This window comes from Physella acuta, unplaced genomic scaffold (genome assembly GCF_028476545.2).
Source record: "Physella acuta isolate Inbredline_101_S28 unplaced genomic scaffold, ASM2847654v3 ptg000316l, whole genome shotgun sequence".
In the NCBI taxonomy this organism is placed as follows: Eukaryota; Metazoa; Mollusca; class Gastropoda; family Physidae; genus Physella; species Physella acuta.
The window spans coordinates 182,679-209,881 of NW_026731835.1; the positions used below are offsets into that span (position 1 = coordinate 182,679).

Consider the following 27,203-nt stretch of genomic DNA (forward strand, 5'->3'; position numbering starts at 1 on the left):
ACAGAAACAAATACAACTGATGTGGCACCTCTATTTAAATTTACTTATGAGCAAACTGCGTAGTGGTGGGGAAATTTTGACAAGGTCAAAAACGTTATCACGATGAAGTAGTAGTATTCTTACAGTTTGGGCGATAGTGATTACGATTACAAATTATATGAAACAGTTACAACCCCCCTCCCTATTTCTGTAATATGTATTTGTGTAATATATATTTGTGTAATATATATGTATGTTTAGAACAGTCATCTAAAAACTGACGCTATGTTCACTCTGAGTTCGTTATCTCCACCCCCCCCCCCCCCCAACAGACACACACCCCACCACCGCAATTGTGTAGAGCGACATTAATGTCACACCTAGGTATACTCTGGGTTGGATAATTGACCTAAAGTGACCGGACAGTGGTGAATGAAGTTGAACCCCCCCCCCCCCCAACCCGAACTGATCAGTTAAGTACATGTAGAAAAACGCGTAATGATGTGCCAAAGTAACATGCCGCCAGAAAATTAGCTTTTTAAACGTAAAACTCTGTAAATATTGTTTTTGTAATTACCAGTAAAAAGGTGTGTGATCAATACAGTGATCTAACCCATACCTATCACCATGTTAAAGAATGATCTTTAAAGAACACAAAGAAGCAGTAGTTAATTAAAAATATATGATTTGAACTAAAAGACAAAAATTTAGTTAAATGTAGGCTGGTATTCCGAGCGTTTTTTTATTGTATCGAAAAGTGTGGCTTTATACCAACTCTGATTTTAAAAACTTTCATTATGTTGTAATACCTTTGCATTTATGATGACGCTATATTAAATTCTGATTATAGACAAAAACATTTTGTAAACACGAATAGTGTTAAACAATTTCATTATATTTTAAAGTAATTATTTATTTGTTTTGACATTTATAATTAAATTTGTAGATATATACATATTTATATTTAGAGAGTGATTATTTCCCCTATTTCACTTGTCTTAAATAATTTCTCAGGAATTATTATGTAAGAAATTTTTTTTACAAGAATTACAAAACAGATTGTGATACTTCGTTGTTTTTGGTTGTAGTGTGTGTATATTTTTTTTTTAGATTGATACAATTTTTGTTTGTCGGCCTACATTGTGTTTTTCTTATTTCTTCAGAGTGCTACTTTCAATTTATTTTACATCATAGCGAAGTAATAACATACAGCTAGTAATTATATATATATATATATATATATATATATATATATATATATATATATATATATATATATATATATATATATATATATATATATATATATATATATATATATATATATATAATACACGTATATAGAACGTGTTAAAAATTCGGCGCCTTTTTTTGCTCTTTTCGCTCCCCCTACAATGAAAACCTGGATACGCCTCTGTGTACAAATTACTGCTAATTCTAAAATGTTTCTCATAAGATTACAGAATGACTTCAATATCGTGAACCTTTTCTTGAAGCAAACATGAATGTAGTTTATACTAAAATATTAGTAGCTTACACTACACCACTCCAGCCTGGCATAGTTGCTCTAAAAATAATAACAGTTGTCATGACTTTAATAATTATATTAATACTATTACACAAATGTCAGTTTTTATGTATGTAATGTTTTTCGCGAATGAATATTATGAATTGAATAAATGAACTTCCTTGTGTTTCTTTCTAGTTTAAATTATTTTAATTATGTTTCCGTCCAACTGAATAAATATCTAGAATGTTCACAGTTAAATATGTCTATTTAATAGGCTCCAGTTAAACATGTCTATTTAGATTTAGATTGTTCAAATTAAAGCTCGCATTTAGAAGTTGTATAGTTAAATGTTTTTATTTTCGAAGTTTACAGTTAAACTTTTCTGTTTAGAAAGTTTTCTTTTATATCTGTTTATTTAAAAAGTGTTGTCATCACTTTATACCATGTCATCTTCACTTTTAACGTTGTATTCACGTTAATCTTAACCCATCAGCGTTAAATCTCGTGTATTTAACATTTTATTGGGCTAGAAATAGACGAGCCTTAGCTAAAAAAAATCTCTCTTATATTCTGCTATAAACGAATTAAAGATTTTACAGCATTGCTAAAATGATGATGCAGTATTGAGATCATGTTATAACAAATGTAACCTGATCTCCGAAAATTATTATTGGAAAATGTTAACAAATCTTTGAAGACAATTTATGTCCAATATTGACCCATATCACTGGCCGCTATTCTTTTCAAGCTGACCCATCTCTGGCCAACATTCTTGTAAAATTGACCCATCTCTGGCCAACATTCTTGTAAAATTGACCCATCTCTGGCCACCATTCTTGTAAAATTGACCCATCTCTGGCCAAAATTCTTGTAAAATTGACCCATCTCTGGCCAACATTCTTGTAAAATTGACCCATCTCTGGCCAACATTCTTGTAACACTGACCCATCTCTGGCCACCATTCTTGTAAAATTGACCCATCTCTGGCCAACATTGTTGTAAAATTGACCCATCTCTGGCCAACATGGTTGTAAAACTGACCCATCTCTGGCCAACATTGATGTAAAATTGACCTATCTCTGGCCAACGTTCTTGTAAAATTGACTCATCTCTGGCCAACATTGTTGTAAAATTGACCCATCTCTGGCCAACGTTCTTGTAAAATTGACTCATCTCTGGCCACCATTCTTGTAAAATTGACCCATCTCTGGCCAACATTCTTGTAAAATTGACCCATCTCTGGCCAACATTCTTGTAAAATTGACCCATCTCTGGCCAACAATCTTGTAAAATTGACCCATCTCTGGCCACCATTCTTGTAAAATTGACCCATCTCTGGCCAACATTCTTGTAAAATTGACCCATCTCTGGTCAACATTCTTGTAAAATTGACCCATCTCTGGCCAACAATCTTGTAAAATTGACCCATATCTTGTCAACATTCTTGTAAAATTGACCCATATCTGGCCAACATTCTTGTAAAAGTGACCCATCTCTGGCCAACATTCTTGTAAAATTGACCCATCTCTGGCCACCATTCTTGTAAAATTGACCCATCTCTGGTCAACATTGTAAAATTGACCCATCTCTGGTCAACATTGTTGTAAAATTGACCCATCCCTGGCCACCATTCTTGTAAAATTGACCCATCTCTGGTCAACATTCTTGTAAAATTGACCCATCTCTGGCCATCATCCTCTGGCCATTTAGGGGGGGGGGGGCGAGCAAAATGTTTAATCGCTATTATCAAAAATACCTAATAATTAATATCTATATATATAATTCTCTTCTGGGAGACGTTATAAAACAAGCTGCAAGCACACCTTGCAGTCCCCTCTCTTTATCTCTATCTCTACCACCCCCCCCCCACCCCCCTCACATGGTCTGGTGAGCTGTGGTTCACGCTAAATGTTTACAAAACAATCATAGAGCCGGGTTTGGTGACGGCTATTAGGGGCAGATAATTTAGTTTGAAACGATTTTAAACTTAGAGGAGGTAACTAAGAGGAGGCTGCTTTAACGGAGGGGGAGGGGGGGGGAAGGGGGTTTAGTGTTTTAAAGCAGATATTTTCAGTGGCAGCATTGGTACTGTCGAATTCACAAATTATGAATTACTGAAAAGTAGAAAAAGCAACAACTAAATAGCGGCGTATGATGCACCGCGGGTCGGCTCGTCTTTAATAAAGGATCTATTTCGGCACCCAGAACGAACTATCAATTTTGCGCCCCCACCTCAAAATTAGGTCTATATAGGCCTATATATTTTGGGATGGTGAAAATACAACCCCAACTCCCTAATTTGGAAAGGTCGGGGCGCTTTTTACCAGTCACTTTGCCTTTTTACTTTCTCGTATATACGTAGTATAGAGAAAGTATTGTAATCGTGCAAAAAAAAAATCGAGATTTTTACAAATCTCGACGTTTTACACCTCACTGATACGGAAAAACATAATTTTGCAATCTTGTCCGTATGTCTGTGTGTGTGTGTCGCTGTGTGTGTGTCTGTGTGTCTGTGTGTCCGTGTGTAAACACGATAACTTGAGTACCGTTACAGCTAGGTTGATGAAATTTCATATATAAGTATTATATCAAAATCGTAGATCCGTATCAACTTTTGAGCGATTTCCGACAACCGGAAGTGGTACTTTTTCTACTTTGAATTTTTCAAAAGCCTATAACTTGAGTACTATTTCAGATAGATAAATGAAATTTCACATGTAAGTATAAGATCTAATTCTCTACCTTCTGTTAAATTTTGAGTAATTTCCGTTGACCGGAAGTAGTAATTTACGCTACTTCCGATTTCTCAAAAAACTAATGTAAATTTTTAAAGTACTAATACTATTGCGCACTATTATACACACCTTTATTAGGCGTTCGCTTGGTGCGCAATTGTTTTTTACTGAGATTCTATTCTATTTTAAAAAGTTTCAGTATTTAAAATGGATTAAAAATCATAACTATATCCCCAGTTACCATCCCCTGTTGTTTTATATAAGAATTGATATAGAAAACGATTAAATAAGTTCGTAATTTAAATTTCGAACATTTCAAACGGTTATTTAATTTTAATAGGGCTTGTAAGTCTCGTTTTCGCTGACTTTGAATTAGAAATCTGTCCTGGTGTGTAGAGTTTTGTAATGACGGGGTGTTCAAAGTATTGTACTTGCTTGGTATGTTTTGATGAATCGTTTAGATTTGGGAGTATCGGCGGAAGTCTGTTACTGATATGATTTCGTAGGTTTAAAGTATCGAAGTGTTACAGTGTCATAATTTTTATTCGGCTTTTTTGTAGTTGAAGGTCTATTTGAATTAGATTGGTAATAGAGAAATAAGAATGCAGGTGATGAAGCATCGTAGTTCTGGAGTTCGGGAGTATTGATTCCTGTGGAATTCAGGAATCGAATTATATTGACTGTTAAGGTGTAGTAGTAGGTCCAGTGAAATCGTTGTTGATTAGGAGTAACGTTTGTAGAGCTTGGTGAAGTTAAACGAGTTGGAGTCGTAGTTCAGGAGCATCGAGTCTAATTATGTTTAGGTATAAACGTTTGATATTTGTTGTGAATGTAGTAAAGTATATCGAGTAGTCGAGTTTATCGCAAGTTAGATTATTTCAATTCAGTACGGAACACACTACAAAGAAAGGTAGACGATCTCTAGTTGAAAAATCTTTAGTTTTTTTTAGGAATCTATATTAAAACTCTTAAAGTATTAACATTTAATATTAAATAGGATGGAATTTATAAGTAAACGTAAACTTTGTTTTTTTTTTCAAATTTTAATTTTTTTTTATATTTAATCAATAATTCTAGCAATGTCTATAACTGTTACCCGCGTTTGATTTTTGAAAGACATCCCTTTATTTAGGGGATCCAAAATTTATAACATTGATGTAAGACGAGGCGCGAAAATAGAAAGTATGTCATCAAAATTGAATAGATGTATGTTATAATAAAGCTACCAGTTTCGCACTTTCAAATAAAATCTACAGTTAAGTAAAATCTATTGTTTTCACCAGGTTACATGGCTATTATAAAAGATTTGTTATAATTATTATTTAATAAAATTTAAAGCGTTTTATTGTTTTTATTTTAAACATGTCTTAGTTATACTTGGTTAATTTAGCTATTTTTGTGAAAGTTATTTCCCTTGAATAAAATTTGTTATTTGGATTTTCAAATGGGAGATAATTAGTTGTTTAACTTTACATTTCTTTCAAATTCCTGCACCTTAGGCTGACCGCTTACATATAAATACACCTTTAAGTTATTATTTGCTATTGTGAAATTATATAGAGCTTAAATTCTAAGCTTTATTAAGTTGAAAAACAAATGCAGCATTAACCGTTGTAGATTGCAATAGTTAATATTAGTAGACATACAGTCTTAGTCGTAAACTAAACATCTAATTTTCATATTTTTCACCCTCTCCTGAAGGATTCATATTTAAAAATTTTAGGCTGGAATCTCTAACATTTATAACCTTTTATTTTTCAAAAACAAAAAAAAAATCGTTACATAATCACACAATATAGGCATTTTACAATTATTATAACTAAAGACAGAAGCTTAAAACAGGTAAGTTCCGTTTTGGAACATACCTTGGGAGGACTGTAGAGAGCCCAACACTACAAGAACTTTTTTTTGCAGACTTTTTTTCTCCCGGCAGAGGCGGGGGGGGGGGGGAAGCACTTAAAATTTTCTAATGGGGGAGGGGGGGGGGAAGCACTTAAAATTTTCTAATGGGGGAGGGGGGGGGGGGGCTATGTCGTAAAGTACAAAGTAGACTCGTGGTCAATAACATGTGATTATGCTTGCAAACTGGAATTGAAGGAATACACACTTTTGAGACGAAGAAGGCAAGTAAAATTTGATTTTGATGTCTACTTATAACCTGTATGCAAAATGATAATAATTTAATATGTCACTTTTAATTAATTGTTTTCTTATACATATGTTTTAGTAATTAATTTATGTGAAGGAGGCGTTTTAATAAGTTTTGTCTAGGGCGCTAAATAACCTGGCGCCGGCACTGCGTCTAAAATAGCTGTGCTTTGAGCCACTAACTTACACTGTAAGTTTTAATTTAAAATCACAAACTGTTTCTATTTCCTTGAAAACATCAGGACGCTTGGTCGAATGGTAGAGCTCACGACCGCTAGCATGAAAGTCTAGGATCAAGTCCGTACAACATCCCTGGGTCCACCCAGCTCTGATAGGTACCTGACTCACTGAGTCCACCCATCTCCGCTGGGTACCTGACTCACTGAGTCCACCCATCTCCGCTGGGTACCTGACTCACTGAGTCCACCCAGCTCTGATAGGTACCTGACTCACTGAGTCCACCCATCTCCGCTGGGTACCTGACTCACTGAGTCCACCCATCTCCGCTGGGTACCTGACTCACTGAGTCCACCCAGCTCTGATAGGTACCTGACTCACTGAGTCCACCCATCACCGCTGGGTACCTGACTCACTGAGTCCACCCAGCTCTGATAGGTACCTGACTCACTGAGTCCACCCATCTCCGCTGGGTACCTGACTCACGTCGACGTCATTGAAACACATGAACTCTACTTCATCTACCCCATGTGTCTTGGGCTCGAACGGGAAAAGATAGAATGGTACTGCAAGTTTTAACTGTTTACACAATGCAAAGAAAAACAAAAAATAGTCTTGTTTCTTTCTTTTATTAAACCATAACTTTAAAGAATACGCAGAAATAGAAATTGAGCAAATACAGATTTAGTAAGACACTCTCATCAACACATTTTTTCCTCATTCTTGTAAAGATATTTGTTACATACACAATGAGCAAATAAAAATAAATAATCAGCTTTCAAAACAAAGAAACTACATCTAGGTGGTAGGGACTAGATTTACATAAAGAATTGTGATGCATAATCAAAAAGCACAATGAAGTGCTACATTTTTGTTAACAGAGGTAATCAACGAGTTTTTAGATTTAGCTATTCCATTTGTTTGTTTTCTGTTAAGAGAAAAAAAAATTAGGATTGTTTTATTTTAACTACATTTTTTTCTTTTCACTTGAACTTTACAAAAAAAAAAATAGAACCTTAAAATTTGTTATTATAGAGTTGTCTTTGTGACAATCTTTTAAAACTTCCTATGTTGATCTAAGACTTTGTATCAGAGTGTTGGGATTATGACGATCTTTTAAAACTTCCTATGTTGATCTAAGACTTTGTATCAGAGTGTTGGGATTATGACGATCCTTTAATACTTTCTGTTGTTGTACTCGCAAGCCTGGGAACACTCCAACTGGGTCAGGAAGACGTTGCTAGCGACGCCGTAAGACGAGGCACAGGAGTTGTAGACGAAGACTTTGACGCAGGTCTTGAGTTGGGTGTCGTATGTGTACCTGTACACGGCGTTGTATTCACCTGGGTTGGCACGGCAGTTGGGGGCCAGGTAGCCACAGTTACCTGAGATGGGGGAAAGAAATCAGGTGTTCAAATGTAGCAAGTTTAATTATGATTTCCTTTAAGCTTTTAAAGTCTAGACTAGACTACAAAACTAATCCTGGAATTGCCTGTAAACCTATAACTAAAACCTATTTCCATAAAAAGTACGCAACATAATAAATTACTGTTTGTTTGGTGATTTTTATAAAACCAGTTATTATTTAAATTGCCATACCTACTTTTGAAAGTTAAATATAACATTTTTAAACCTAAATAATATTTAAACCAAATTTTTCTTAATGCATTTTTCATTCTCAAAATACTGCATTCAAACATTTTAGCTTAAAATGAAAAAGTAAAACAACATTTAAAATATTTACAATTTTTACATCGAGGTTGGTCAAGCTACAAGGATCAGAACTGAACAGCTGCTAATGAAAGTAAGTAAAAGTTATCTTCAATTACCTCTGATGCCTCCATTGTGTCCGCCACCAATTTGTCCACCGTTGATGAAGTCGTATTGGTTACAGTTACACCCAGCTACAAAGTAGCCGTTGGGATTTCTTTGGTAGGCCGACAGACAACGGTCGTAGCAGTTGCCCTGAAAATTTAAATATCTAAATTTTAAAAAAAACTTTTAAACACCACAAGACAGAAAGAAGAAAAAAAATTGCCGTGACCATTAAAAATGTGCTTCTAATCACATGATAAAACCTTTTCAGAGCCATAAAGTACATGCATTCGATACCAAAAGTAAAATTAAAACCAATCTTACCGGTTGCTGGAACGATGGAGCAACTGAAATAATAAATGTAACTGTTAGCATCAGTTAAGAAACGATTCAGTTTATCCTTGTTTAACTCACTATATTAGCATTACAACTGTTTATATTAATTATCATTAAAGACAATGTACTAAAGTAGGAATTATTTGTGAACATGTTTTTCTTAAAGTGACAACTAACGTTTTATTATCTAAACAGCTCTCCCTATTAAAAAAGTAAACTGTTCCCGTTAACGTTTAAGATGTCAAAACAACTTACCCAGTAGAAGCATAAAACCAAGTAGAGCAATAATGGCCATGGTAGTTCTGGGGAAAATAACCATTCATTGTATATTTATTTGTTATTTTAATTATTCTTAAGTTCAAATGGTAGCATGCATATCTAAATATGCATATATATATATATATATATATATATATATATATATATATATATATATATATATATATATATATATATATATATATATATATATATATGTATTGAACGTAAAATAAAATCTACCTGTGTAGTTGAGCTTGAAGCTAGAGAGTTGAGGCAACTGTTTGTGTTGTCTGTTGGTACTAGACCTGTAGAGTGACCAGCCTTTATATAGCATCCAGCAGAAGGACATTTACCTGTAGCAGGATAGGCAGGTAAGACATGATTGACGACATCACTTAGTTTCCTGGTTACGTTACGACGAAACGGATACAGCTGAATGTTTTGGGTACTGCTGTGATCCTCAGATAACGTTCATCCGGTTATTTGGTCATTCCTTGTATTGTGAGATTTTTTTTTATATTCATAGTGACGACATTCATAGATTCTGATAAAGAGAATTTTTGCAATTTAAAATAAGCTTCGTTGCGAGAAAATGGATTAGTTAGTTGACCGTAAAGCCGCTATCGTTTGGAAAAGCCATTAAGCAAGTGTCAACTTCATTTAACGCTATCAAGTTCATCTTTTTTATCTTGACTTCATTGCGTCTTCTTCAAGTAAAATAAATTACCAGTCTAGTAATTTTTCATTTATTAAACTATAATATAATTAATGTACATAATTAATGGAAACATTAACAATTGGGTCAAGAAAAACAACGTTGAGAATGTGGCCAAGTATTTGTCCTGTGTCCATTATCACGTGACATTTTTCAGCAATACTACACCCCCCCCTCCGCCCCTCACCCGCTGTAGGTCAGATAGTGCTCTGTAAGAAGATATTTATCATCAGTAAATATGTGTGCATATTTGTTTAATCATAAGTACATGCAGGTATACATTTGTTTAATCATAAATACATTTGTTTAATTATAAGTACATCTATGAATAAACACGCGTCTGATTCTAACATGTGCTTTTTCTGTGTTTTTCTGTTCGACTATGAACTCTTTTAACCAAACAATTACTACAAGGGCATTTTTATTTTAACATTTTACTCAACCCATCATTAAAGTCACGTGTGCTGCAATGTAAATTAAAAACACTAAATGAGAGTAACTTGGATTAAAATGGCACACACTTCAGAGACTTACCAATGAAAGTTGCAATGACATCTATGTATACCGATATGATATACGCCTATACGGTCAAGAGGAGTTGAATACACCACAATGGTGGTAGTTCACAATACTTTGATATTGATATAGGAAACAACTATTAATACGGCCACACACAAATGTATTTCTTTATATAGAATTTGTCATGCTAATAATTTTTGTGACTCAAGTACATTGATTAAAAGATGCATTCATTTTCTAGACATTTTTAACCAATCTAAAATGTCTCCGTTTGCAGTTAAATCTGTATGTTTAGAAAGTGCTTGTCGTGAGTTTATACAAGGATAATGGAGAGCGTCAATTTGTATGAAAGAGAAGACTTGACAACATGTATTAGTTACAGGTGATAGAAACACCCTTTATTAAAATATGTAAGAGATCTTAGGAGTGAACAATGCTTTTATTAAAAAAAGAAAGCAGTTTTTATTTTCTTATTTTCAGGGCATGTAAGAACTTATAATTAAGGTTTTCTTTTTATTTATGTTTATAACACCATAGGTATGAAAAGCTGGTTCAATGTGGTTCCGAATCGTTGTTGTCAGACAGCATATTTATCACCAAAATTAAATATTTAATAACATTTGTGAAATAAGTGCAAAATCACTTCCGATTGTATTAATTCAAACAAGTAGGCTAATTACTAGTAATATTATAGTAATTTAGCTAACACAATTATTTTTAATTTGGATTAGTAGAGTCAGCATGTTGTCGTCTTAGGGAGATGTTATATTATTTAATATACATAAACTATCGGGCTATACCCCATTGACCGCTATTGTGTATTTCACATGGAAAAGTACGATATAGATTGTAAGAGGTGAAGTTTAGAATATATTATGAGGGCACAATTTTTAAGTTGTTATGACATTTGGCCTTTCTGAAGTGCCTTGCATGGGGAAATAATATAACACAGAAGTTGCAACAAGATCAATTCCTCTTCAACGTTACAGACATCGTCGTCTTTATCATTACATCTACTATCATCAACAACATCATCATCACCATCGCATCCCTCATTTTCACCATCTACAAAAACTACAGTAATCTTTAATACTTTGAGACGGGACAATCCCTCCAGCTGTTCAGCGTTAGCTACTGCGCCATATGATTCCTCTGTCTCTTTGAACCTCAAACGTACCATGTGTCAACCTCCTGTTGATTATCAACTACTTGAATATTCATATCACATGAATCGTTTGTTCATTTAAATTAACGTCCAACCTCACCATCTTACTGCAGTCATCAACGTTATCGACCTTGACGCCCGGATAACTTCACAGCAGTAAAACTGTCTAAATTATTTGTCGCATTTGAATGTATGGACATAAACCTGTCGTCTGTATAATTTTCGATGCATCAGCATATTAGGCGGTAGTGATCACTCATCTGCTCTCTCGTATATTCTTAAATAACACTAAGGTGGGGGGCACTTTGCGTGCAATCGGGGTATAGAAATGTTTTGAATTTTTAAATTTTAAATATTAAAAATAGAATAGAGAAGCGTAGAAAATAAACCAGGAGTGATCTCCCCTAAACTTTCTCGAATATTCTTAAATAAAACAACAGGGGATGGGAACTCGGGATATAGACATGATTTTTAATCCATTTTAAATACTTAATTTTTACTTTCTCGTTTATACGAAGTATAGAGAAAGTATTGTAATCGTGCACAAAAATTACTTGAAATTTTAACAATTTTCACCGTATTACACCTCAGTCCTTCATCACATCAGAAGTATAGAGGACTTATTTTAATCGGGTAAAAATTATCAATCCAGATTTATCAAAATTAAGAGGTTTTATGCGTAATCCAGTCTGAAAAACTGGGCTTTGCAATTCTGTCCGTATGTCTGTGTGTCTGTGTGTGTGTCTGTCTGTCCGTGTGTAAATACGATAACTTGAGTACCGTTACAGCTAGGTTGATGAAATTTCATATATAAGTATTTTATCAAAATCGTAGATCCGTATCAACTTTTGAGCGATTTCCGATAACCGGAAGTGGTACTGTTTCTACGATGAATTTTTCAAAAGCCTATAACTTGAGTACTGTTTCAGATAGTTAAATGAAATTTCACATGTAAGTATAAGATCTAATTCTCTACCTGGTGTTAAATTTTGAGTAATTTCCATTGACCGGAATTTACGCTACTTCCGATTTCTCACAAAACTTATGTAAATTTTTAAAGTACTAATAATATTGCGCACTATTATGCACTTTGGCGTGCAATTCTTTTGTCTACGAGATTTTATTTTTAAAACTTTAAGTATTTAAAATGGATTAAAAATCATGTCTATAGCCCCTGTTGTTTTATATAAGAATATTCGAGAAAGTTTAGGGGAGATCACTCCCGGTTTATTTTTAAATAGAATTAAATCTCGTGGAAAAAGAATTGCACACCAATTGAACGCCAAATAAAGATATGCATAATAATATTCTTGCATAATAATATTATTAGTACTTTATAAATTTACATGCGTTTTTTGAGAAATTGGAAATAGCGTAAATTACTACTTCCGGTCAACGGAAATTACTCAAAATTTGACAGAAGGTAGAGAATTAGATCTTTTACTTACAAGTGAAATTGTATTTATATATCTGAAACAGTACTCAAGTTATAGGCTTTTGAAAAATTCAAAGTAGGAAAAGTACCTCTTCCGGTTATCGGAAATCACTCAAAAGTTGATACGGATCTACGATTTTGATAAAATACTTATATATGAAATTTCATCAACCTAGCTGTAACGGTACTCAAGTAATCGTGTTTACACACAGACACACACACAGACACACACACACACAGACACACGGACAAGATTGCAAAATTATGCTTTTCCGTAGCAGTGAGGTGTAAAACGTCGAGATTTGTAAAAATCAAATGATCTAAAGAATGTGTATAATAGAGAGAAAAATATTTATTATTTTCTGAAAGAAATTTTGATCGCAAAATGCAGTGTCATAGAATCTTGACTTCCATTAAAAGTTTTAAGGAAATCGGTCCAGGTAGAAGTAGTCAAAATTTTTCTTGTAGGTTGCTTCTTATAACGAACTATAGACAGAGGAAGCAAGTTTAATACATTCTATAGGTTTCTTGAGAAATCTGGAACAGAGTAAAATACTACTTCTTGTCACCGGGAGTCATTCGAAATTTGACAGAAACAAGTGAATAGGATCTTAAACCTATGTATAAAATTTCGTCCATAGTACTAATCGGTATTTTAGAAAACAGAAGTAGAGTAAGTAACACTTGCGGATATCGGAGGTCAGTCCAATATTGAAAAAAAAATTCAAGGATAACTTCTTATACTTACATGTGAAATTTCGTTTACCTATCTTGTAAAAGTACTCACTTTATTGCGTTCTCATGGAAATATAGTAAAGCACAGCTTTTAGTAACCGGAAATCTTTGAAACGCTAAAAGAAATCTCCTCATACAATATTATTCATGCATTTGAAATTTCTTACGCATAACGTAAACGGTTCTCATGTTATAGGTTTTTCAGAAACCGGAAGTAGATTAAGTACCACTTCCGTTTACCGGAACTTACTCAAAAGTCGATTAAAAACTTCAAATTCTATACAGTATTTAGATTTAAAATTTCGTAAACCTAACTTAAACGTTACTAAAATTATTTTGTTTACTTACAGACAGACAAATGGACAAAGTTGCAAAACTATTTTTTTCGATAACAATATTTACTTTATACTTCGTACACGAGAAAGTAAAAAGGAGTCATTATAAATTGCAAAAATGCTACAAAATGAAAAAAAATGCTAACATTCGGTATGAGAAAAATTATGTTGATTACATGAAATAGATGAAATGACAAAAAATGAACTACATCGATTGAAAATTAGCCTCTTGCAAAACTTTTATTCTGCCTCACTCTTGAGTATATCTGTAAACGTTATTGTCTCCAGTTCCGTCCATAAGGTTTGTTCTGCTTCACTCAAAATTGTATCTGTAAAAGGTATTGCCTCTAGTTATGTTTATTCTGCGATCACTCTAAAGTATATCTGTAAACCCTTCTGTAGCCCGACATGTGCTTCTTGTATTCTCTATCGAATTCTTCGTTTAACGACTCGGAAAACCAGTTCTGCCAGTCACCCACATCACCTAGAAATATTTTTGATTTTGTTTTCAAAACTTCGGCATGCGAATATTATATAAAACTAAAAATAGTGGGGATGGTTTTTTGTTATTTTTTAAATATATGATAATGGATATTTAACAATTTGAACAATTGATCTATTTAAAAAAATGTTCTCACCTTTTCTGAGGAAGTCGGGTTCTCTATTGCGGAAATAACCATTGACATTAGCTGACGCGGTAGATTTTTTGAAGGGTTTGAGGCTATCAAAGCTACAGGCCTCTGCTATCTTCTCACACAGCTCCTCGCTACAACCCGTGCCTAGAAACTCATTCAACTTCTTCACGCCATCTTTTTCATCCTGTTTCGAAAATCAACAAAAAATACAGCTGTTGTTTGAATACAAACATGATATAAACTTTTATTTTATCTGTCTTTTTAAAAATTTAGAACACTTATAAGAACTTTTATTTGAAATGTAAGTAGGCCTATATTTTCCTAAACAAAAACAGCAAAGCTGTAAAATCGACAAAACTTGATCATATTTTACAATAGTTTTTGTTCCTTTCTTTCCATAGGAATTTTTTTAATTCTAAGACATTTGGTATAATACAAGAATAACTAACTCACTAATTTCATTTCTTCGTATACTGATGTATAGAATGGAACTTCTGGTTGAGCTTCAATACCCTCTTGCCAATCCATCATATAAGTGAACAAATCTCCGTACAAATCTGTAATAAACAAATCACTGTACAAAGCTGAAACAAAAATACTCCGTACAAATCTGAAATAACCAAATCCCCGTACAAATCTGAAATAATCGAATCCCCGTACAAATCTAAATTTAAGAACGTCAGGATTAACATAAATAACTATATACATGTTTCATATTTTCTTTCTGTTTAAAGTGTTGAAGGAACAATTAATTCTATTCAGGACATATCTCTCATTTAAAAGTTACAGGATTGAAAAACAAAATTGTTGATTGAGGTCATGATCGTATTGATATCTGTACTCACACCCAGCCTCCAAGTTGAGACGAACAAAGTGCTCAAAAGTCCCAGGGTAATACAATGGCTTGGCGGTTTTCCGATGTAGGTTGTAAAATGAGACCAATACATCCTTGGGGTTTCTGTCCAATCGAATTATTTTTATTTTCTTCTCTAAGGCTTGCTTGGGCAGATACCTAAAACGTGAACACAGCAAGCTTGTTTCTTGTTGATTTTAGATGTTATAATTGAACTAGGAAAGAGATCATCTTACGGCTGTTAAGCCAAAAGTCTCGGGTTCGGATCCCGTTCTCGCGTCTGTAGGATTTCCTGGTTCCAACTAGCTCTGTTGGTACTTGGTACCTGAATCACCTTAGGGAAACAAAGGCGGCTGAGCGAAGTGTCGACCACACTACTACACTGTATGCCGATGTCATTGAAACCGACGGACTCTACTTTATCTACACCTTGTGCCTTGTGCACAAACTGGATGCGGCGTAGGCTATACATTGTGTGTGTGTGTGTGTGGTTTTTTTTAAAGCTGATGTTTAAGTAATATTGATCATAGAACATATGAAGTAAGTAAAGTTCCATTTTCTAACCCGACGGTTCATGGGGCATGTTAAGTAGAGTACACATATTTGTGTGACCTCGGCATATGAGGTGATAGTGTGGCAGCCTTAAGCCAAGCCGCCTTTATTATCTAACGTGCCCATCAGCTTTGATTTGGGGACGTTCTAAAACTTCGAGTTGGAATAAGGGTTGAAGTCAGTAAAACGTTCCTGAGTCCACCCGGCTCTGATGGGTACCTAACTAGCGTTGGGGAAAGTAAAGCCGGCTGGGCGTGGTATTGACCATACAACCCCCATCATATGCCGCTGTCATAGAACATGCTTGTTTCCATGGCACAAAAACGTAAAATTATCTGAGAATTGTTTTGACTGACCTAAACGGTACATGGGTTACTATAAGCCTCGGTGAAGGCATGCTGTGTAAAGTGTGCATTGGCTTCCCGTCTAGAAAGTGCAGTCTTTTCTCTGTCTCGGCGGTAAGCGTTGCTGTTTTGTGCATCAACATGGCGACGATTTCACGGTGCCAATGGAGACCTGGTTGGAAAACGTGGAAACAAAAACACAAATTGGATTGTAATGTAGAAAACTGCTTTAATATACACAGCTATTTAACAGAAATGTGTGGGAATAAATTTCCGGAGTTGACTAACCTGATCTGGGAAATGAGCAAATCATGACGTCATCAGGTCGGATCTCCATGTTCCTGATGTTACGTAGGTGTGTCCTGTAGTCAGTGTCGGCACCAATAGGGAAGGATGGCTGCCAGTAGCCACCAGTGTTGCCAAAGTAAAAAATGTTGCCGAATCTGAGATAGAGAAATACAACAGTGTTGCCAAAGTAAAAAGTGTTGCCGAATCTGAGGTAGAGAAATACAACAGTGTTGCCAAAGTAAAAAATGTTGCCGAATCTGAGGTAGAGAAATACAACAGTGTTGCCAAAGTAAAAAGTGTTGCCGAATCTGAGGTAGAGAAATACAACAGTGTTGCCAAAGTAAAAAGTGTTGCCGAATCTGAGATAGAGAAATACAACAGTGTTGCCAAAGTAAAAAGTGTTGCCGAATCTGAGGTAGAGAAATACAACAGTGTTGCCAAAGTAAAAAGTGTTGCCGAATCTGAGATAGAGAAATACAACAGTGTTGCCAAAGTAAAAAGTGTTGCCGAATCTGAGGTAGAGAAATACAACAGTGTTGCCAAAGTAAAAAGTGTTGCCGAATCTGAGGTAGAGAAATACAACAGTGTTGCCAAAGTAAAAAGTGTTGCCGAATCTGAGGTAGAGAAATACACCAGTGTTGCCAAAGTAAAAAATGTTGCCGAATCTGAGATAGAGAAATACAACAGTGTTGCCAAAGTAAAAAATGTTGCCGAATCTGAGGTAGAGAAATACAACAGTGTTGCCAAAGTAAAAAATGTTGCCGAATCTAAGGTAGAGAAATACAACAGTGTTGCCAAAGTAAAAAATGTAGCCGAATCTGAGATAGAGAAATACAACAGTGTTGCCAAAGTAAAAAGTGTTGCCGAATCTGAGATAGAGAAATACAACAGTGTTACCGAATTAAAAAGTGTTCCCGAATCTGTTCACTGTCTAAATTAGAAACCGGAAACGTATTCATTGGACTACATTACCCGCATCTTAGTATTATAGCAACAATCGCCTACCTGTCGGTTATTGATGAAAGTTTAGGTAAATTCTGCATCATCGCTTCAGGAAATTCAACAGAGTCATTCTCTTGGGACATATTGCTGGCGGCGTCTAACTTTAAACAACCGGTGTAGCGGGAACGTTATACCACAGTGGCAGATGCTTTTTATGCTTATAGAAGACACTTGGCGTCTAGCCTTAAACAGCCGGTGTAGCGGGAACGTTATACCAAAGTGGCAGATGCTTTTTATGCTTATAGAAGACACTTGGCGTCTAGCCTTAAACAGCCGGTGTAGCGGGAACGTTATACCACAGTGGCAGATGCTTTTTATGCTTATAGAAGACACTTGGCGTCTAGCCTTAAACAGCCGGTGTAGCGGGAACGTTATACCAAAGTGGCAGATGCTTTTTATGCTTATAGAAGACACTTGGCGTCTAGCCTTAAACAGCCGGTGTAGCGGGAACGTTATACCACAGTGGCAGATGCTTTTTATGCTTATAGAAGACACTTGGCGTCTAGCCTTAAACAATCGGTGTAGCGGGAACGTTATACCACAGTGGCAGATGCTTTTTATGCTTATAGAAGACACTTGGCGTCTAGCCTTAAACAGCCGGTGTAGCGGGAACGTTATACCACAGTGGCAGATGCCTTTTATGCTTATAGAAGACACTTGGCGTCTAGCCTCAAACAACCGGTGTAGCGGGAACGTTATACCTCAGTGGCAGATGCTTTTTATGCTTATAGAAGACACTTGGCGTCTAGTCTCAAACGGCCGGTGTAGCGGGAACGTTATACCACAGTGGCAGATGCTGTTTATGCTTATAGAAGACACTTGGCGTCTAGCCTCAAACAGCCGGTGTAGTACGAATGTTAGCGAATCTACGCCGGTGTCAGGAGTATGTTGTGTTTATATAGGACACTTGATGCCGATTGCCCCAGCCTAAAAGGGGGCGGTTTGAGTGTCACTAGACTTCACTTTTCAAAAGGATTGACCAACGATGGGTTGTCAGCAGGGATTGATGATGGGACTTTATAAGGGACTGATGTTGACAGGTGGATATCAATGACGGATAGAATTTGGCATTAAACTATGACACATGGATTTGTAGAAAAAGAAATTGAAAGTCAGTGCAGCTTAGGCAGCCCTATAATTGAATGGAGTGAGTTTTTTATTGAAATATATTTGTTTTAATTCAGTAGATCTCTTAGTAAGGTTGTAGACGTATTAAATTACACACAGAAAAACTTATGATCAATACACGTGTGTGCGGGAGGCGAAGACACGTCCTATTTGTCTGAGAGATGCTTTCGTCGTTGGCACTAAAAAAAAAATAACTGCACATTATGGTCGGCTTGGATATTTTTAACATAACGTGTTCTTTCCACGTTGAAAACTTGTAATTTTGAGATACATATTTTTTTCTATGTACGATGATGTTTTTTTTTTCTAAATTTGGGGGGGGGGGGAAGGGGGGGTCATGAAAATCTGTGCCTCGGATTTTTGTCTGCTCAGACCCTTCTTCACCCTCCACCCCACCCCCCACCACCACCCCCCCCCCCCCCCCACACACACACCCCTTAATTCACCAGTGAAGCTAATAAATTATCATATTTCCCCTTTGGTAGTTGACAGTGATGGGGGCTTGCAAAGGATGTAGAGATCAAGCTGTGGCCGAGATAACATTATGCTCAATTCGTTTAATGTTCTTTACTAGTGTCACTCACGTAGCTGATCAAAGACCATTTAGCTGTAAGAACACAGCACACGTTACTCAATGTGTATGCCTAGTTTGGAAGGAAATTGAAACAGAGTTACTAAACTTGTGAGGACGTCTATGGTGGGGGTAGGAATCAACCATAAGTGATAAAAAATTCCAACTTCTTTTTTCTGAACCTCGTAAAGTGATGACCCCCCCCTAACAACAAAAAAGATTTCATTTTGTGGGTCTTGGCGTGGGGTATTGCAATCTGTCTCCTCATAAGAACCCCCTCCCCCTTCGCTACGCTTTTGCTGACCAAAAAGGGTAAATTGTCTTGTTTCAAAATGATTTCTTTTTTCTTGAGCAGATCAACACAGAAACAGGCATCTGAAAATAAGATTGGTTGCAATGATATAGGAGGTTAATCCTAAACCCTGTTCTTATTAATAACTCATTATATATATATATATATATATATATATATATATATATATATATATATATATATATATATATATATATATATATATATATATATATATATATATATATATATATATATATATATATATATATATATTACATTCAAAATTTTGAATGATAGTCCGCACCCACTCCCAACACCTAGCCACTGGTCTAGCACACGCCGCATTTGCCCTAAACGTACGCAAACATATGTTTATCAAAGTAACTGAAATTGTAACCATCTGTTAGCTAAACGCCACATTTCTGTCACATTCGTCTCAGTTGGCCCAAGCTAGAACAGATCAGCTTATCAGCACTGTTTGAACTAGTCTTTCCTCATTTGAGCTGCTAATGCTAATTGTCAAATATGATAAATGTTCGTATGAATTTCAAATTATATATATATATATATATATATATATATATATATATATATATATATATATATATATATATATATATATATATATATATAGGGGCGTAGCGAGGGGGGTGCGGACCGCACCGGGTGACACCATTTAGGGGGGTGACACCAAGGCAAAAAATAGCAAGATATATAGAGAAAAACGAGGGGGGGGTGCAAATCGAAAGTTTGAGGGGGGTGGTGCAAATCAAAAACTTGAGTGGGGGGTGCAAATCGAAAGTTTGAGGGAGGGGGTGCAAATCGAAAACATGACAGTTTGTCGCCGGGAAGGGTCGCAACGCCTCTGGGGGGAGGTGACACCATTAAGTGCCTCACCGAGTGTCACCCGACCTCGCTACGCCACTGTATATATATATATATATATATATATATATATATATATATATATATATATATATATATATATATATATATATATATATATATATATATATATATAGTGCAGCATATAACCATCTGGCTTATAGATATATTTCTCTTACAACCGTTACCTAATTACATTATTGGTATGTGTGGGCTGCATGAAGAAGGTAGGGTTGGCACCAAAATTATTTACCCTGAGTGTTTTTCTGGGGCCCATAAGCCCTAACTATATATGCATAACTAGCGGACCCATGGAATTATTTTAAGACATTAATCAAAAGCTATTGTTATCAAACTTTTGTGTGTTTATTGAAACAGGTAGCAGTCACAGGTGTATTCAGATCCTAAATGGAAATGCAAACATGAACAGTAAACAAAAAGTTGACGTAAATTTGAGTCCTGATACTCTGTGTCAGCACATTAAGTTAAACAATTTACTTCGGTATTTTTAATTCCATACGGGCGAGATTAAAGTTACGGTTGCAGTAACATAATTGCTGTAAAAAAACGAATTATTTTAACGAACGGGTGTATTTCTTCTTTATAAATCTTTTGTATCAGTGGCGACGCTAGGTCGGGGGTCACCCGGTACGGCACCTAATGGTGTTATTTACCACCATCCTTGTTGGGATTTGTAAACATTGCTCTTAAACTCTATTTAACTCTAAATAATCCTTTTATTTAACTGGAATGGTCATTTTCTGTATATATGTTATTATATTAAAAAAAAACATTCTCCCATATCTCATTAATATGTTAATTTTTCAAATCTATTTTAAATATTCGTTTTATTTTTGAGTCTATCGTCTTTAAACGAATAGATAGTATGAGAGTTGTATTTAATTTGTTTGTTATTTATAACGACATTTGTGGCTGTCATAAATGTCAATAAAACCTGTATTTGTTTGTTTTATGTATAGTAATAATAAGGTTGCGTAGAATAGCCGATCAACATGAACGCTACAAAGTGAAAGAGTTCACTCAGTGCTACTATAAACTGGCTTACTTCCCCTATCCTGGTGCACTGTCCTTGAAGCTTAGTGTCACGATATTTTTGTAGTTATTTCTTGTTTTTCTTGTAAGCCGACATTGCATAAAAATATTATTTTTTTATCAAAGACGCACTAGTGTCAGGGGTAAGAATGACGTCCCTTGCGTGAAAGCGGCTGACATTATTTTATGATGGTCGCCAAATTCGTAACTTCATTTTTTTTTAAACAATAACTTTCTTGGGAATTAAGTTAATCCCGTCCCATTTAATCGCACGACATAATTTTAATTACTTCAAATAAACGATATTTTTTTAAAAGAAAAACTATTTTCTTAAAAGTTTACAAAACATACATTAGGAGGAGAAACCTTTTAAGCGAAAGTCTAATGAACGGAAGGCGACAAGCGACCCAAAACGTTCAACACGCGCTAACGTAACCAGGAAATTAAGTGATGTCGTCAATCATGTCTTACCTGCCTATCCTGCTACAGGTAAATGTCCTTCTGCTGGATGCTATATAACGGCTGGTCACTCTACAGGTCTGGTACCAACAGACAACACAAACAGTTGCCTCAACTCTCCAGCTTCAAGCTCAACTACACAGGTATATTTCTTTTTACTTTCAAGATATATATATACATATATATTTATATGTATATATATATACTTATTTATTTATTTATTTATGTATATAAACATATATATGCTATATATATATATATATATATATATATATATATATATATATATATATATATATATATATATATATATATATAAATGAGTATAAAAATACATATATACACACACACATATAATATATATATATATATATATATATATATATATATATATATATAGCATATATATATGTGTGTGTGTGTGTGTGTACATTTGTGTGTAATGTATACATTGTAGGTATACATTAAATTTTATAAAATATGTCCACAGATTAACCATGGCCATTACTGCACTTATCGGACTAGTACTTCTGTGTGGTAGGTTTTATCTTTCAAAATATCTACGTTATTTAAATGTGCAGTTAACACTTGAGATTTTTGCAATAAGAAAAGAAACAAATGTTCTGTTGATTACAATGTCTTTCCCAAGCAATTACATTACACAAACGTTATTTCATAGGTTTTAATTAGACTTTTATTACAAGCGTGCTTTAGTTACAAAAATTATATGACTTTTTTTTTTGTATATGGCAGTTGTATGTGAAAATTACATCGTCTATCACTAGTCGTGTCCTTGTAAACAGATCAATGACATCGTTAAAAAATCGTTACATTTTACTACTCTCGTTAGTTTAAATAAAATTTAAAAAATCTCGTTCAAGATTAAATGTTAACCTTAATTTTAAGAATTGCTTTATTTTTTCTTTTTCAGTTGCTCCATCATTCCAGCAACCGGTAAGATTAGCGTCCCCGCTTACAGATTTAATTCGTTGTAAAAGGATTCAGTCATACATGTCATACATTATTTTTGTGAACACACTTAAAAAAACCAATGATTCCTCTTTATTAGTGATCATTTGGGCAAATGAAGTAGAGTTCATATGTTTTTTGACCTGGACATTTGTAGGGACGGTGTGGTCAACACAATGCCTGCCCCCCCCCCCTTTACTCTCCCCAACGTAAGTCAGGTACCCATCAGAGCTGGATGGACTCAGGGACTTCCTACAGTCACAAGTCCGAGATCTAAACTCGAGACCTACGGCGATAGCCAACCACTATCCTATTCGACCACGCCGTGTAAACAACAGTTGTAAATAAATTTCAGAATTTAATGTTGTAAAACTAAACAAGAAACAATCACATTCGCGGGGAGGGGGTGAGGAGGATGATTGCGATCAGAAATTACATCAAGCATATTTAGCTTTGCCTATGATGCTATTTATATTTTATTGTTATTTCAGGGATTTAAAGGTGGACCAATGTAAGTGTATTCTCATTTTTCTACTTTTTATTTCATACTTTTATGTTTAATTTAATGCTTTAATATTTATTGTAATACTTAAATATTTAATTTAATACTTTAATATTGTATTTAATACTTTAATAATTAATTTGATACTTTATCATTTAATTTAATATGTAAAACAACAACTGAAATGCGTTAGGTTATGGAGGCAGCCATACAAGTAGTTCCCGTATGTCTTGCTTTACTCAGGATTCTGGCTATAACTTTTGTCGAAAACGTCCTGAGCATACACTTGTATAATTATACAAACACCTGTTACTGGGTCGTATATGTGCGTATTTAGCATGCGCTGTTTCTGCTTAAATGATAGAATAGAAAAATATTAAACGTGTAGAAGTAAACATACAAATATCTTGTACAAATCAAGCAATTTATAACTTAAGCGGTAACAAGATTGTTTCTTTTTGATATGTCAGTTTCTATAGGTTTGTTTTAACCAATAGCCAAGACTACTACTGAAAAGCTATTAGTCTTTATACCGTCTTAATCTGCTATTTATATGGGGGTGTGTTGGTATTTTTAGAAAAGTCACACAATTTTAACTATGTAAACAAATAGAGTTTTGAATTAGAAAGTAACCACGTTTTATTTAGATATTTGTTTCGTTCATTAATACACGTATTACAGTTTAGAATCATCCAGGTTTTTACATGTTTTAAAACCTGCAGGCATTTTTTTTAATTTAATTTTTAAAAATGTAAAAATTACTTTTTTTCTACAGTAACCATGGTAACTGCTACGACCGTTGTCTGTCGGCCTACCAAAGAAATCCTAACGCCTACTTTGTAGCTGGGTGTATCTGTAACCAATACGACTTCAAGAACGGTGTCCCCATTGATGGCGGACACATTGGTGGAGGACACATTGGAGGCATCAGAGGTAGGAGACAAATATTTTCTTTCACTCAACCCCTCAGACAAAGCTTCTAGTTTAAAAGTCTCAGAATCTACCCCATTTTACTTGCCTGCTCACAGATTAAGTAAATGAATGGTAGTTCCACATTGCTTTATTCTTTCTGTGTGCTGTCGGATGTTAAGAGGAGAATTTAAAAATCCAAACCTATTCAGACAATTATCTATATATATAATTCTCTTCTGGGAGACGCTAGAAAACAAGCTGTAAACGCGCTCCCTACCATCCCCACCCCTGCATGGTCTTAGTGAGCTGTGGTTCACGCTATGTTTACCTTCGTGGAGTCGGGTTTAGTGACGGCTATTAGGGGCAGATAATTTAGTTTGAAACGATTTTAAACGTTTGGGGGGTTGGGGGGAAGGGGGGGGGGTTATGGTCCTTAACGAGCTACTTATAGTGTTTTAAAGAAATATTTTCAGTGTCAGCTTTGGTACTGTCGAATTCACAAATTATGAATTACTGAAAAGTAGAAAAAACAACAACTAAATAGCGGCGTATGTTATGCCGCGGGCCGGCTCGTAGCTTTTAAAAGGAGACCGCGATAATTAGGGGTAGCACTTGCAGACAGAGCTTTAAGTCCCGATTCGTTCACGGGTCCTTCAGCTCTAACAGCTACCTGACACAAATCGGGTCTACGTGGCTTAGCTCTGACTTTTTTTTCAAATCGTTAGTGAAATAGTCACGTGTTTAACAATACTTTTATAATAGTAGTAACAATAGTATGCCCATCTGCCTTTACTTTCCCTAACGAGAGAAAATGTATTCATAAGAGCTGGGTGGATCCAGGAAAGTTCTACGGGTTTGAACGTGGATTCGAAAAAGAGACTTTTGGGTTAGCAGTCGTACGCTCCACCATTAAATCACGTCGAGATGTAAAAATATCGGTTTATTCTATCCAGCAGTTCGAGTAAACTTTATTTGTTTTCCTCCCCTCAGGTAACTGTGGCTACCTGGCCCCCAACTGCCGTGCCAGCCCAGGTGAATACAACGCCGTGTACAGGTACACCTACGACAACCAACTCAAGACCTGCGTCAAAGTCTTCGTCTACAACTCCTGTGCCTCGTCTTACGGCGTCGCTAGCAACTTCTTCCTGACCCAGTTGGAGTGTTCCCAGGCTTGCGAGTACAACAACAGGAAGTATTAAAGGATCGTCATAATCCCAACACTCTGATACAAAGTCTTAGATCAACATAGGAAGTTTTAAAAGATCGTCATAATCCCAACACAAAGTCTTAGATCAACATAGGAAGTTTTAAAGGATCGTCACAATCCCAACACTCTGATACAAAGTCTTAGATCAACATAGGAAGTTTTAAAAGATCGTCATAATCCCAACACTCTGATACAAAGTCTTAGATCAACATAGGAAGTTTTAAAAGATCGTCATAATCCCAACACAAAGTCTTAGATCAACATAGGAAGTTTTAAAGGATCGTCACAATCCCAACACTCTGATACAAAGTCTTAGATCAACATAGGAAGTTTTAAAAGATCGTCACAATCCCAACACTCTGATACAAAGTCTTAGATCAACATAGGAAGTTTTAAAAGATCGTCATAATCCCAACACTCTGATACAAAGTCTTAGATCAACATAGGAAGTTTTAAAAGATCGTCATAATCCCAACACAAAGTCTTAGATCAACATAGGAAGTTTTAAAGGATCGTCACAATCCCAACACTCTGATACAAAGTCTTAGATCAACATAGGAAGTTTTAAAAGATCGTCACAATCCCAACACTCTGATACAAAGTCTTAGATCAACATAGGAAGTTTTAAAAGATCGTCACAATCTCAACACTCTGATACAAGTCTTAGATCAACATAGGAAGTTTTAAAAGATCGTCACAATCTCAACACTCTGATACAAAGTCTTAGATCAACATAGGAAGTTTTAAAGGATTGACAAAATTCCAACACTCTGATACAAAGTCTTAGATCAACATAGGAAGTTTTAAAGGATTGACAAAATTCCAACACTCTGATACAAAGTCTTAGATCAACGTTAAAGGAGCGCTATATCGCCAACCTTTTTGTCACCAATAATAATTTAGAAAAGCCAGTATAGTTTAAAAATAATGATGTTACACACATTTTTTTCGTTTGCCATGATAAAAAAAACTTAATTTTTTTTCTGTTAAAAGCTTCGAAAACTGGCCGATTGTCATATGATTTTGATTCAAGAATAGTTTGCCTTTATCTGACAACATCCAGTTGTAGATAGATTGTTTAGAATTATAGCGTGTGAATGACTGTTTGATGAAGAACGCTAGTTTATAATTATGTTTTTTTCTTTACTGTAAAATGTTTAATGTCAAATACATCGACCAGTGTGTGGATACAAATGTGTTAAGACAAGTGAGAAACAAAATATGTCATTGCTCAATTTCCATCTGTCATATGTGATCTTTTATGTGAGAGTTGAATAAAATTTTTTGAATTATATTTTTGAACTTTTTATACTCGTGTCCATTAATTTGTACTTTCCCGTGTATACGAAGTATAGAGAAAGTCTTGTAATCGTGCAAAAAAAAATCGAGATTTTTGCAAATCTAGACGTTTTAGTGCTCCCTGAGTCGATAAAACATAATTTTGCAATCTTGTCCGTATGTCTGTGTGTGTGTGTGTGTGTGTGTGTGTGTGTGTGTGTGTGTGTGTGTGTGTAAACACGATAACTTGAGTACGGTTGATGAAATTTCATATATAAATATTTTATCAAAATCGTAGATCAAAATCAACTTCTGAGCGATTTCCGATAACCGGGAGTGGAACTTTTTCTACTTTGAATTTTTCAAAAACCTATAACTTGAGTACTATTTTAGATAGTTAAATGA

At 35.0% G+C, this 27,203-nt stretch overlaps 3 protein-coding genes across 3 annotated transcripts; 1 reads left to right on the forward strand and 2 right to left on the reverse strand.

Moving 5' to 3' along the window:
• Positions 1-7,162: 7,162 nt before the first annotated feature.
• LOC131940415 (uncharacterized) lies at positions 7,163-9,304 on the reverse strand. The gene is made up of 5 exons (XM_059299021.1): positions 9,202-9,304; positions 8,956-9,002; positions 8,689-8,711; positions 8,379-8,514; positions 7,163-7,934 (listed from the first exon to the last, which is right to left on the reverse strand). Exons 2-5 carry the CDS (start codon positions 8,993-8,995, stop codon positions 7,726-7,728), a joined length of 408 nt encoding a protein of 135 aa, XP_059155004.1. The 5' UTR covers positions 8,996-9,002; positions 9,202-9,304; the 3' UTR covers positions 7,163-7,725.
• A 4,929-nt stretch (positions 9,305-14,233) lies between these two features.
• LOC131940424 (sulfotransferase 1C4-like) lies at positions 14,234-16,586 on the reverse strand. The gene is made up of 6 exons (XM_059299042.1): positions 16,538-16,586; positions 16,262-16,421; positions 15,346-15,512; positions 14,954-15,084; positions 14,504-14,684; positions 14,234-14,349 (listed from the first exon to the last, which is right to left on the reverse strand). The coding sequence occupies exons 1-6, from the start codon at positions 16,584-16,586 to the stop codon at positions 14,234-14,236; spliced, it is 804 nt and encodes a 267-aa protein (XP_059155025.1).
• A 5,363-nt stretch (positions 16,587-21,949) lies between these two features.
• LOC131940412 (uncharacterized) lies at positions 21,950-26,803 on the forward strand. The gene is made up of 6 exons (XM_059299018.1): positions 21,950-22,073; positions 22,421-22,467; positions 22,862-22,884; positions 23,391-23,410; positions 24,177-24,334; positions 25,304-26,803. The coding sequence occupies exons 2-6, from the start codon at positions 22,428-22,430 to the stop codon at positions 25,510-25,512; spliced, it is 450 nt and encodes a 149-aa protein (XP_059155001.1). The 5' UTR covers positions 21,950-22,073; positions 22,421-22,427; the 3' UTR covers positions 25,513-26,803.
• Positions 26,804-27,203: the final 400 nt, after the last annotated feature.

Excerpts from the sequence above, each read along its gene's own strand:
- LOC131940412 (XM_059299018.1), top strand. The coding sequence starts at position 22,428 with ATGGCCATTACTGCACTTATCGGACTAGTACTTCTGTGTG. Across the intron at positions 22,885-23,390 it reads CTCCATCATTCCAGCAACCG|GGATTTAAAGGTGGACCAAT; the intron begins GTAAGATTAGCG and ends TTGTTATTTCAG. Across the intron at positions 23,411-24,176 it reads GGATTTAAAGGTGGACCAAT|TAACCATGGTAACTGCTACG; the intron begins GTAAGTGTATTC and ends TTTTTTCTACAG.
- LOC131940415 (XM_059299021.1), bottom strand. The coding sequence starts at position 8,995 with ATGGCCATTATTGCTCTACTTGGTTTTATGCTTCTACTGG. Across the intron at positions 8,712-8,955 it reads TGGTTTTATGCTTCTACTGG|TTGCTCCATCGTTCCAGCAA; the intron begins GTAAGTTGTTTT and ends TTATTATTTCAG. Across the intron at positions 7,935-8,378 it reads ACACAATGGAGGCATCAGAG|GTAACTGTGGCTACCTGGCC; the intron begins GTAATTGAAGAT and ends CCCCCATCTCAG.
- LOC131940424 (XM_059299042.1), bottom strand. The coding sequence starts at position 16,586 with ATGGAGATCCGACCTGATGACGTCATGATTTGCTCATTTCCCAGATCA. Across the intron at positions 15,513-16,261 it reads GTAACCCATGTACCGTTTAG|GTATCTGCCCAAGCAAGCCT; the intron begins GTCAGTCAAAAC and ends TTCACGTTTTAG. Across the intron at positions 14,350-14,503 it reads ACCCGACTTCCTCAGAAAAG|GTGATGTGGGTGACTGGCAG; the intron begins GTGAGAACATTT and ends AAATATTTCTAG.